Raw genomic sequence first — 13371 nt, 5'->3', positions numbered from 1 at the left:
ATTCGGGTTTTTTAAAATAGAAATTATAGTACACATTTTTATTTTTGTGTGTTTGGTTGTTGCTGGGTTCCACATCCTTCTGAGATGATATGTGACTTGACATTTGCATGCATTCCACACATGCAAGGGTCTTTGAAGTGGTATTCCTGGCCCTGATAAGCAGATATGACTGTCTACAGAATTCTGAATAGCAGTTTTATGACTAATTTTCCTGCTCTGACGAAATTTCTTCTAGGTATCATTCATCAAGGAATCCCCTTACTGATGTACAAAGGCATAAAATGTCATGACTTGACCAACATTATCGTTGTTGACTTTTTATGCTAGAAGCTTCCAGGTTTTTTTTTAAGATGGGTACAAGGAATCTCAACTTGCCTCAGAAGTGAACAAGTAGGTTGAAGGTGTGGCGCAAGTGAAACAGTACCTGCCTAGCAAGCATAAAGCCCTGAGTTCAAACCCCAGTATTGCCAAAAGAATAGAAAATCAATAAGTGAACAAAGCATGGGGAATAGGGGAAAAAAGGTGGTTATTTGTAGTAAATCAAACATGCCCTGACCATGGTTGTCTTTTGTGATCTAAGTCCTTTTGAACAAAAAGATAAGTAAGGGATATTTTTCTTAGGCACTTACTTGTCTTTTTTTTATTTTGCTTTTAAAGTTTGTTGTCTTTCAGTACTTCATATTGTATCCAGTGCCTTCATTCTTTTTCCACTTGTAAACACTTTGAAGGCAAACTAATGTATTTTCATTTGTCTATGCCCAGCCCCTAACATACTATCTTGGATATAATAGGCACTTCATACATGTTTATTAATTTATACTTCATTGAAATCTTTTATTCCTTTCTTCAGGACCCTTAGCTATACATTGAATTTTCTTTTCTCTTTCACAATGAAAGTGACTGACTGCTCCCTGAAGTCTGCTGTTAACAAGAAAAGAGAGACAGTGGTGGGAGATCTGCAACACAGAGGATTCATGGGGAGAATGCATCTGTGTGTATATGCTATATAATATGAGAAGTGGTCCCAGTTATTTTTGTGACTACAACTATTCTCAGACTAGTCAGAGTTCCTGAAACTCAGTAAAATTAGTTTAGCCTTCTCTAGAAGGCTACTGTTAAAATGAAGGGATTATTAGGAAAGAGAACCCATGACTATATTACCATAAGTTAGGTAATTATATTAGCTGTTTGACTGCTCATACCTTTGCTGGAGGTGTTTGAGCATCATGGATGAGATTCCAATGGAATGATTTGTGAGAACACAGGGACAGTCACTGTTTGATGAGGGCCATGGGTAGTAGTTCTAATGGGTTTCAATCTAACTTAATCAACATTGACTTAACAAAGATCTAAATGGGAGTATTATGTAAAACACACTTATCCAAATGTATTATATTTTTGACTCCTCTCTTGACTGTTTCCCTCATTTGACTATAAGTTTGGTAAAGGCAGGTCATGTTTATTTTGTACACTATTCTATCCTTAGTTGTCTAGAACAGAGGAAGGCCTTATGAAATGTTCATTAAATGAATGAGTTTAAGTAACTGAATGCACAATTGAAAGTATGTATCACTGAGAGCTAACAGCTTATTGAGGGAGTTGTTCTTTGACATGGCATAAGGGTGGGGATTTTATGATGTTTACTAAATACACGGAATCTTGATGGTAAAAACCTCTTTTACAGTTACTAAAATTTTATTTCCTTATATTTTTTCTTATAGTCTCAGTTACAGATGGTCACTGGAATGATGTAAGTACACATGCTTTTCCTGCTTTATAAATTTCTGGAAACTCCTTGCTAAAATACCTTAATTAGTGTTCTAACTACTCAGAACACATGCCAATGATGTGTTAGATAGAAATTAGTGAAGAGAGGTACATCAGGAATAGTCAAGAATGATGGGACAGAAGGAACAAGGAGTTAAGAAATAGTGGTGTCAGTCATTGCCACTATGGATTTATGGCTTTTATTACCCTGTACTGTAATTATCCATGTGTGAAGAATTGTAAAACCATGGATAAATGAAGTACATAGATATTCATGAGATATTATAAGAACACACAAAAAGTGTACCTAACCCAGCCTGGAAGAAGTGATAAGAGAAAATGATTTTTTCATTGTAAAGAATTATAAGCACTATTATTAAATATTAGATTGATCACTTGTTGCCAATTAGTATTTTATTATTAGCATGAAAGATTCTAAGATATACTTGGAAAGTAGAAGTAACTCATTTTTTTCTAAATCCCACAGATTTACCAACTTTACAAGATCACAACATCCTAAAATTAGCTAGTCATGTTGTAATACCACTTCTAATAACAATCACCTTGGCAAATAAGCTGAGTTTTAAAGAATGAGTACTAGTTACTCAGGTGAAATTTAGGAGGAAAGGAAATTCAAGGAGAAGGGAAAAGTGTAAATAGAATTAGGCAGAAAAGAGCAACGTGATAGTGTATGGAGATCTATCTATAAGTTCTTGTGTTGGAGTATAGAGCTAGAGTGTGGTAAGATATGCATCCAAAGCTGTCAAGGAACGGATCATGATGCACCATGTGTAAGCACCTGGATTATACCTTTTAATTAATGGAAACCATTGAGGGGCTTTTAACAGTAGTATTATCTGATCATGTTTTGACTACAAGAACAACAGCTATGTTAGACATAGCTCTAAGGGCTTTATTGTACATTAACAAAATATCCCTATGAGTTAGGCATTTGTGAGAAAACTGAGGTATGGAAAAGTTAAGTAACTTTTCCACCATCACACAGTTAATAAGTGATAGATCCAGGACTTGAACCATGGCAGTCTGGCTCTATAGTATACTTAACCATTTCATCTTGAGGATTATGTAGCAAGTTTGGTTTCCAAGAGACCAGATAAGGACTTGCTATAATTATCTAGGTATGAGATGATGTGTTTCTGAACTAAGGCAATGAAAAAAAAGCTAGAAAGGACAAAAGAAGAACTAGAGGGAAGAATTTTCCAAGGTAAAATTAGCAGAATGGTAAAAATAAGTTAGAAGTGACTTTCATGTTAATCTACATTGATATATCTTTAAGTCATTCAAACAGAGAGACCTAGTAGGCCAATGGACCTTTGTTTTTTTGGAGGCTATGGGGTTTGAACTCAGGACTGGTTAAGCCACTCCACCAGCCCTTTTTTGTGATTTTTTTTTCATGCTAGGGTCTCATGACCCTATTTGCCTATGGTTGGCTTCAAACCTCGATCCTCCTGATCTTTGTCTCCTGATTACAGGCATGAGCCTTTGGTCTTGAAGTTTAAAAGGGAGATGGTGGCTGAAAATAGAACTGCATTCAAATGTATAGGTAGAAAAGGGAAATGGATTGGTGATGGAATGCTAAAGAACATAGACAATTTTTGGAGTGAGTGAAGATTAAGAATCAATGAAGGAGACAGATAATGTGGCATCATGGAAACTAATGGGAAATAATGTATCAACAAGTAAGGCATAATGATGAGAGTCAAACTCTGCAAAGGAGTTCATTAACACAATGATTGAGAAAATACAATGCATTTGGCAGGTGGTTGGTAGCCTTAATGAAAGGAGTACTATTGGAATATTGAGGATAGAAGTCAAACTGCATAGATTGAAGAGAGAATGGAAGATAAGAAAGTGGTGGTAGTGATGTTAGATAGGTTGTTCAGGAAGTTTGATGATTTCTAAGAGGAAAGAGGTAACACAAAAGGGCTGTGGAGACATAGAAATTTTCTTCTTTGAGTTTGTAGGTTGCATGAGAAGTGAGCTTTCTCATAGGCTGAAGGAAAAGAAAAGGATGTCTGATAGAGTAAGGTCCTGGAAGAGGTCAGAGCAGATGGTGCCAAGGATGTTGTTGAGGGAGAATTGACTGGAGGAAAAGAAAAACATATCTGACACTAGGAAAAAGAAAGCAAGGATGAGTATAGATGAAGATAACTTTGTAGATAGGGGTGAATGGATAAGGAAACTGAGGAAAATAAGAAATTGACTTTTCAGGTTAATTTTACCATTTTCTTTAAAGCCTGTATACAATGCTTGTGTCCTTATTTTTAGTGAATAATGTTGATATATCTTTCATAGGGAAAATGATTCTGGTATGGAAGATAGAAGACAGTAGAGAGAGTTATACACAAATAAGGAATGTATAGTCCAACCCTTAAAGGTTTGAATCAGGGAGATATCAAAACCAGTGATGGCAAATGAAAGCCCAGTCAAGTAAGGGAGTCACGGAAAGTTTAATTCATTTGCATGTAGGTAGCACTTATAATGAGCACTGAAAGATAGATAGTGTTGCCAGGTGTGGGAGAGTGACCTAAGCAGAAGGAATAGTATGAGCAAAGGCTTGGAGTGGGGAAAGCATGATGGAGGTTACCAAGGAACAGCAAAGGTTTAGTTGCAGAGTCTAAGCAGGGGAATTTTTCAGAAAGTCCCAGGTTGATAACATTGAAGATAGACTTTGCTTCAGAATGACCCTGACAATGACAGTCTGACATTGAGACATGCAGAGCGAGACTTTCACACACTCCCAAACTTTCTTTTGTAAATTATCCTGTGAAGAGCTATTAATCTTATAACTTCACAACTTGAGTCTTAAGTGAAACTGTCTCCTCTTGTCTCTAGCCTTTGGAACCTAATGAAATTGAGATTGGAAACCAGACTTTGAGTGAGTTCTCCCTCGAATCAGATATTTGAGACCACTCTTGTCAAGTGAATACATATTAATGATCTTTGCATCTCCCATTGGTTTACTTTCTTGTTGGAGAAATCTTGGTGCTTAATAAATGTTTCCATGAAGGATATGGTAAACTCAAGCAGATTGCCAATTTCTTGTATATATAAACCATTCTTTTGGTTTTTCTCCCTATCCTCAACCTGGCTAAATTGAATCGGACAGGTTCTAGCTATACAGGTTCTTACTAAATTGCTCTTGTGTTTATATACAGGCTTCTGGTGACAGTCACTGCCTTTATAAAACAGGCCCAGCCTTACCTACTGGGTTTGGTAGAGATTTGGCTTACCATGACACAGAGCTAATGAACTGTGCTCTATCCTTCAAGACTATCCACTGAGTATTTTATTATATGGATTATCTAGATTAGAACATGGACAAAAGGCATTAGTTAAACAACAAAAGCAATCAGCAGATGTCTATCCTTACATTTATTATTCAAAGTTCACCAATTGTTTGTTTTTGTTTTACTTTGAAAACCAATACTGTGACTAGTGCTGCAAAAAATTTCAAGTGTCAGTATGTCAGTATTTTAGTCTGGGTCATAATGGGAGTCATTTTTTTCCTCTATGAGGATCTGGTATTAATTTCAAAGTAATTGTGGTTATCATTGACCAAAGGAAAGTAAGGGATACTTTTCTTTCTTCCTTTATTTTTATTTTTGACTGGCACATAATAATTGTATACACTGAAGTTTCTTAATGGTTAGTAATTATTACATTCTTATGAAAGTAGTGGTGTAGGATGGGAAGAGTGGAGAAGCAAGAAGGTTTACCTGCAAAATCAGCTCCTTAATAAGACTGTCTAGCAACTTGGATCTGATATGATCTTGGCTGGCTAATAAGCAATCTGTCCAGAAAAGAACAAGAGAAGCAAAAACATTTCAAGTTGTTTTTTTTTTTTTTTGCCTTAAGGAGAAGCACTAAAATTTAAATACATCAAATGGGATTTAGACACAGAGTTAATAAAGTCTTCTATTTTATGGAAATTGGTATGTTCCCAAGGATGGTAAAATTATCTAAGTTACTTTAATATTGAGAATGGGTTTTAAAGACTTGCAGGGTGGGAAGAGAAGAAAAACACTGATTTTTTGTTTTTACTTTTTGAGTGTTGACATTTAAGCCTATGACTCCACATTAATAAAGAGGATCTAAATGTAAGTTCCTGTTGATGTTTAGAAAGCAATGTTAGGATACAAAGAACAAAAATTTGGTAATCAGTCAGATAAGGCTGGATTCTGTGGTTTCCTCACTTCTTAGTTATGACTTTGGTCAAGTTACTTAACTTAGAAATAAGTTTTGTTGTGTCTAAAATATAGGTAGTAATAACTATACTTTATAAGGCAGTGCAAAATATTAAAAGAAATCATAAGCCATTCTTGCATCTCAGGAATAAATTCCACTTTATAATAATGATGTATGATCCTTTAAATGTACTGTTGAAATTTTTGTTGAGGATTTCTACATCTATGTTCATTAGGGATATTGGCCTATAACTTTGTTTGTTGAGTTATGAGATTTCCCAGTCTCAAACTAAAGATTGAGAAGTGGCAGTGGGTTTTGGTTTACATGTTTTAAAACAAAACAAAGCATCAAACAAATAGACAAACAATTTTGAATAGATTGCCCACATTAAAAATTTGAATGATCTCACCTAAAGTCTGATTTCTCCCTCTTGGAAAATAAAAAAAGGTATGACAATAGTACTTCATGGCAAAGATCGGGTGGAGCTGATTACTAGCTGTTCCCTTCAGATAGGGACCTCATTTAGATTGCCTTCCTGAACCCTGAAGGCATTTGAATTTGTGACTCCTGTAGGTATTCTCACTAAGTAGTAAATTTTGGGAACAACAGTGTTTTCAACCAGTTTGCCTATCAGGAACAAACTACCTGCCTGGAATTTTGAGATAATTATCAGATACATAAGATATATATACAGCTTTCATTGAAAAAAAATTCCCTCACAATACCTCTTTTCAGACTTTATATCAACATAATTTTCAATTTAGCTTCTGTTTTGCATAAAAAGTCACCAAAGTTACGAGAGGAGAGACAAAGAGAGAGAGAGAGAGAGAGGAGAGAGAGAGAGAGGAAGAGAGAGAGAGAGAGAGAGAGAGAGGAGAGAAATATGTGAGTTGTGCTGTCAACGTAGGCAGCATATGTCAATGCTGCTTTGAGTACTTACCTCACACAAAGCTCTATGCTAGTGCAATCTTATTAGATGTGGTAGAGAATATAAAGAAGGATTCAGATGAAAAGAGAGAATGTTCCAGGCGCTCTACTTTCAAAAGTGAAGAATATAAATATGAATTCTTTGGGGGCTGTGGAAGAACCAGTTACTAGTTTTGACCAGTGATTCTGCTTGGAGGAAGAGAGAGCATTTAAGATTCAGGTTTTCTTTCAGTCTGTTCATTTCACACAGAAATGGAAATGAATTAATTATAAGATTTCTATGTCACTGCTAGTGCATTAACCCAGAGGTTAGTTAACCTTCCTCTATCAGACATCTGCTCCAAGTTCTTTCTTGTGATACCTATACATACATCTATCTGAACAATAAAATTTCTTCTAATTCCTTGCTTAAGTTAAATAATTAGAAGGGTAAGATGAAACATGAGTAAAGATGTCAATTTATGTATAGAAAACTTTGAAATAGAAGATTCTGTCTTTACTGTAAATTGTCACCAGAAGTGTAATTTCATATGGCTGTATGACCTACGATGAAATCAGGTCTAATCATGGGAAGTATATTAATGATGTTATGTTAGCCTGCTAAATTATTAAATTTATTGGGTCAAACCATAGTTTTAAGTGATTTTAAGTTGTTTTGCATGCATCCCTACATCACTTTTCTTTTCTACTTTTCACTACAGGCATCCTGTCTGGCTTAGTGTTTTTACAAATCGAGACCATATGAAAGATCTCCGAAGGTACTTGACATTCAAATATATCCAGTATCTTGTCCTACCTTCTCCAAACATCATCATCACTCTGCTGGGATCATTTGCCAGTCTTTATGTCATGATGATATTGACATTACCTTCTGTATCCAGAAAGTCTACTTCAGTGTTTATTAGTAACATGGCTCAGGCAGACATCTTAGTTGGCTACAGCATTTTTTCTGCCATGACTCAAGATGTGATAAAGAGTGAAGTACTATCATCTTCTTTTCAATTGACCTTGAAGGAGAATTTCCAGATTGCAAATGTACATGTCAGTTCCCTTTTACTCAGCTGTGTTAGCCTCGAGGCCTTTCTGATCACTTTTCTTCCAATACAGACATGCCACATAAGGACTGTTAGATGTGCCAGGGAAGCTACTAAGATCATCTGGACCTCTGTAATTACTGAATGTTTCTTTTACCAGCTTGAGTGCTTCAGAGACCTTAGTGTTTCTTATTTTGGCATCCATAAGCAAATTTTGCTGTTGCTAAATTTTTGTTATGGAGTCACAAAACTGCTAAAATTGTCTATTTACCCAATTGGACTACTTTTAAGGATCTTCAATGTATATCTCTTTTATAAAATTTATTTCCGAGCTTGTGATGGTTAGTTGTATGTGTCAACTTGGCTAAATATGGTGCCTGGTTTTTTTGTCAAACACTAATCTACATGTTGCTGTGAAGCATTTTGTAGATGGAATTAACCTTTGTGATCAGTTGACTTTAAGTAAAGGAGATTAAATAGTGTGGATGGACCTCATCCAATGAGATGAAGGCCTTAAGTGCAAAAATGGGAGCCTTCTCATGAGAAGAAGGAATTTTGCCTCAAGATTGTAACATAGAAACTGTGCTTGAATTTCCAAGCTGCTGCGTTGCCCTACAGATTTCAAACTCAAGACTATGGCACCTATTTTGCCTTAGGTTCTAGCCTGATGGCCTGCCCTACAGATTTTGAACTTTCTAGAGCTGACAATCATGTGAGACAATTACTTAAAATAAAACATGAAAAATTCATATGCTATTGGTTCTGTTATTTTCTTTTTGAGAACGCTGACTGATGACTATTTTGGTACTGAGAATTGTTGTGCAGGAACAGAATCTTAAGGATGAGTTTTCTGAGTTGATTTGGGGATTTCTGGACTTGCTTCTCTAATCTAGTTATATGTAAGGTCACTAATGATTTTGCTTTCTGTAGTAGAAAGCTCTGATAGTCCATAGTGTGATATGGCAATGGAGATGTACAAATATCACTGTTTGATACTTCCAAATGCTTATAAGAAGCAAGGATTTTGGTGAGCACATATTTTGATACCCTACAGCATACTTATAAAACTGATGAGTTCAGTGAGATTTACCATTTGCTCTGAACTGTACTAAAATTGAAAGAGAAAAGGATGAGTTCAAGGCTTCAAATTCCTAGCTACAGTGCTACATTAATGACCTGAAACTATCTATGTCTGCCCTTAAAGAAACTCTTTTCTGTAGTGGCAGAGCTGACATGGCGAAAAATCAAATCCAGAATATCATCCCTTGAGTGACTAAATTAGAACCCAAATAACATTCCTGTCTTTGCAGGATGTCTGCTGTTACAATGAAGACTTTGATCAGGAAGGAATGCATTCTCAAAATTGATATGGGGGCATGTGGGCAGATGCTGATGAAGCTGAGGACATTGAACCCCTAAATTTAGCTGAGTTTTCTTTGCCAGTAGAAGTGGCCTTTTACCCTCATCTTAGCAGGCTAGCTCTACTTTTCCTGACGAAACTGTAATGACTTCCTCCATGGTTGGTGCCTTTGATGCTGAAGTTTGTCTCCAGGACTTACCTAACTACTCCTTTTTATTTTTTGATGTATAACTAGATTCAAGTATAAGCAGGCTCCAAAGGGTGAGGTACAAAATGTGCTACATGAGGATGTGTGTTAAAGTCCAAAATAACTATGATTTTTCCAAGTCATAGAGATGGAAATCTAAGTAAAATATTTAATAATATACATATTTTTAAGGGTGTAGGATGATGATTAGGCCAAGTCAGGCTTAGAGAAATTGGAATGGTAGTGTAGATTTTTCATGTAAGACCTGCTCAGTCACCCAGGAGGGGCCAGAGGATACCTTTTTCACATGACTGTGAGAAATAAATTTGTGAGGGGATAACCAACATTCTTGAAGAGCTCTGTGGTCTCTGTTTTTAGACCAGGAATTGCAGTGGGAACTGTTGCCACTGAATGTGGATCCTTAACTTCAATAGAATATGAGAGCCTGGGATGGGTCATTCCCTAATATTGGTATGCAGTTATGGATCTGCAAATGCTTTTTTCCCTATCCATTGGTAAAGACTACTAAAAGCAGTTTTCTTTCAGCTGCCACAGCCAGCAATACACCTTTACTGCCTTACTTTAAGGGTATATTAACTCTCTAATTCTATGTCATAATTTAGTCTGCAGCATAGTGATTGCCTTTGCCTTCTGTAAGACATTATGCTGGTCCATTACATTCATACCAATATACTCATTAGACCTTGTGAGCTAGAAGTGGCAACTACAACAGACTTGTTGGTAAGATGTTTGTGTGTTTGGAGAGTAGAGAATAAATCTAACTAAAATTCAGGAGCCTTCCATCTCAGTTAAATTCTAAGATGTCAATAGTGTGTTGAATGTCAAGATATCCTTCCTAATGTGAAGGGTTAACTGTTGTATCTTCTAGAATCCAAACTGTACAATATCTAGTAGGTTTCTTTAAATTGTAGAGAAAATATATTTCTCATTGAGTATGGTATTAGAAATACTTACTGAGTTAGCTGAAAATTTGTTGTTTTGAGTGGAGCCCAGAGCAAGAGGAAACTCCATAACAGATCTAGGCTGGTGTGTTATCTGCTCTCCCACATGAGTCAAGTGATCAGGCAGACACAATGATACTTGAAGTGTCAGTTGGTAGATACTGTTTTTTGAAGCTTTGACAGGTCTGTGTAGGTGGATCACAGCACAACCCCTAAAGATTTTGGAGCAAAGCCTTAAAATCTTCAGTTGATAACTAGTTTTCTTTGAGACATGGCTTTTGGGTTGGTACTAAGCCTTAATAAAGACTGAGTGCTTAACCATAGGTCACCTGGTTACATGAAACCTGAGATTCTCATCCTGAAGCTTGTCTGACACATCAAGCCAGAAAAAATGGGTGTTCACGGCTATGCTCTACCATCAAATGGATATACATTTGTATATGATATTAGGATTGAGCAATCCCTAAAGCAGAAGTTAAATAAAGAAGTGGCCTAAATGTTTATTGTAACTATTTCCCCTTGCTATGGTTTGCATACTATTTAACTGTGTTGTCCCCCAAAGGTCATGTATGAATCTTGGTCCCCAATGTAATAATTTTGAAAGGTGGTGGAACCATTAAGAGGTGGAGCATAAGGACTGGAGGCATGGCTCAAGCAGTAGAGTGGTTGCCGAGCAAGTGCAAAGCCCTAAGGTCAAACCCCAGTACCACCAAAGAAAAAAAAAGTGGAGCTTAGTGCAAGCTAACTTCATCATGAGAATACTGTCCTCATGAAGGATTGCCAGAATAAGCTAGTTTCCATGGGACTAAGTATTATAAAACAAGGCCAATGTACATGCTCAGCCCTTCTGAATGTGGCTGCTTCTCTTTCCATTTTTTCTGCCATGTTGTAACACAATCAGAAAGCTTTTATGAGAAGCTGAACAGATGGGGTCAACAATCCCTGTTCTTTCTGTTTCTAAAACTGTGATACAAACTTTTCTTTATAAATTATAGAGTCTTAGATATTTCATTATAGCAAGAGAAAACAAACAAAGACACTGCTACCCTACCTTTTTACTTCCAGCCTACACCTATGGCTTCAAGAGGACTTCCATATGATTAGCTGACAAAAGTGGAGAAAATCAGGCTGGTTTATAGATGGTTATATACAACATACAGGTACCATCTGAAAGTGGACAGATGTAGCATGGTAACCCCTTTCTGGGTATCCCTGAAGTACAGTTGTGAAGGAAAATACTCCCAGTGGACAGAACTTTGAGTAGTGTACGTGGTTGTTCACTTTGTTTAAAAGGAGAAGTATATCCAGGTGTCTGAGTATAGTGATTCATGAACTATGGCTAATGGTTTGACTGGATAGTGAGTGACTTGGAAATGACATGACTGGAAAATTTGTAATAAGGACATTTGAGGAAGGGGTATTTGGATGAATCTTTCTTAATTGGTGCAAAACTTAAAATATTATTGTCCTCTGTGAGTCTTTACTAAAGGGTGATCTCATCAGAAGAGGATTTTAATAATCTGGTGGATAGGATAACCCAATCTGTGGATACCAGTCATCTTCTTTCCCCAGTTACTTGTATCATTAATCCAATGAGCTAATAAACAAAGTGGCCATGATGGTAGGGATAAAGGTTATTCGTGAATTCAGCAACATGAACTTTCATTCACTAAGGCTGACCTGGCTATAGCCACTGTTGTGTGCCTAATCTGCCAGCAAGAGACTAACATAAAATTTCCAATATGGGACCATTCTCTGAAGTGGTCAGTCAGCCACCTGATAACAGGTTGGTTACATTGGATCACTTCCATTATGGAAGGCTTTGTTCATACTACAATAAACCTTGATGTGAATTTGCCTTACCTTCACACAATGCCAAAACTACTATCCACATTTTACACAATGCCTTATCCACTATTGTGGTATTCCATACAGAACTGCTACTGATTAAAGAATAACTGCACAAAAATGAATGGTGGCAACGGGTCCTTGTTCATGGAATTCATTGCTCTTACTTCTTCCTTACCTCCTGGAGCAGATGGCTTGATACAGTCATGACTTTTCAATACTCAGGTATTGTGCCACGTAGATGGCAATACCTTGCATGATCATGGCAATGTTCTCCAGAATGTTGTTTATGCTACAAATCACTGTTTAATATATAGTGATGTTTTTCCCATAGCCAAGATTTATGGGTCCAGGAATCACAGGGTATAAATGGAAGTGGTAACTCTCACTATTACCCTTAGTGATCCACTAGCTAAATTTTGGCTTATTATCCCTGCACCCTTATGCTTTGCTGGACTAGAGGTGTTAGTTTTAAAAGAAGAGATACAGCCACCAGCAAGCACATGGTTTCATTGATTTGGAAGTTAATACTGTCACCTCATTACCTTGGGCTTCTTATGGCTCTGAAGTAGCAGACAAAACCATATCTATGGCATGAGAAACACTTTCCAGGCATTAATGGTGCCAGATATCAAGATGCACTGTGCTGCAGACATATCTTAAATATACATAAATAGATAAGACATATAAAAAATGAACATTATATGGTAAGTGACCTCTAGCCTAGTAAATGTTTATAAAGGGAAAAGTACATTTTGTATTGAGTTGGTTAGCAAAGACCTGGCTAATTATGTGGGTCTTTAATTGTGTCATAGATATTCAGCTTATTAGCAACTCTGTAAATTCTGAATTCCACACTAATTTAGGTCAAGCACAATTTGGCTTACATATAAGTGTATAGACACTTATTGTTTAAATTTTATTTTGTTTTTGAATTGGCATACATTAATAATATGAGATTTCTTTTTATATATATATAACTTTTCATTTTATTTAAGTTGCTACTTCTTGGTTGCACAGTGAGCTCTTGATAAATTCGTTGTATACTAACAAACAACAAAAGAAATAATATGAAAA

At 36.3% G+C, this 13371-nt stretch overlaps 1 protein-coding gene across 1 annotated transcript; it reads left to right on the top strand.

Moving 5' to 3' along the window:
* The first annotated feature begins 706 nt into the window (after positions 1-706).
* Positions 707-8648, top strand: LOC109675532 (uncharacterized). Its single transcript, XM_020152222.2, has 2 exons — positions 707-1750; positions 7605-8648. Exons 1-2 carry the CDS (start codon positions 1734-1736, stop codon positions 8281-8283), a joined length of 696 nt encoding a protein of 231 aa, XP_020007811.2. The 5' UTR covers positions 707-1733; the 3' UTR covers positions 8284-8648.
* Positions 8649-13371: the final 4723 nt, after the last annotated feature.

This window comes from Castor canadensis, chromosome X (genome assembly GCF_047511655.1).
Source record: "Castor canadensis chromosome X, mCasCan1.hap1v2, whole genome shotgun sequence".
In the NCBI taxonomy this organism is placed as follows: Eukaryota; Metazoa; Chordata; class Mammalia; order Rodentia; family Castoridae; genus Castor; species Castor canadensis.
The sequence above is the reverse complement of the archived record's forward strand: the minus strand, read 5'-3'. Positions and strand labels throughout refer to the sequence as shown.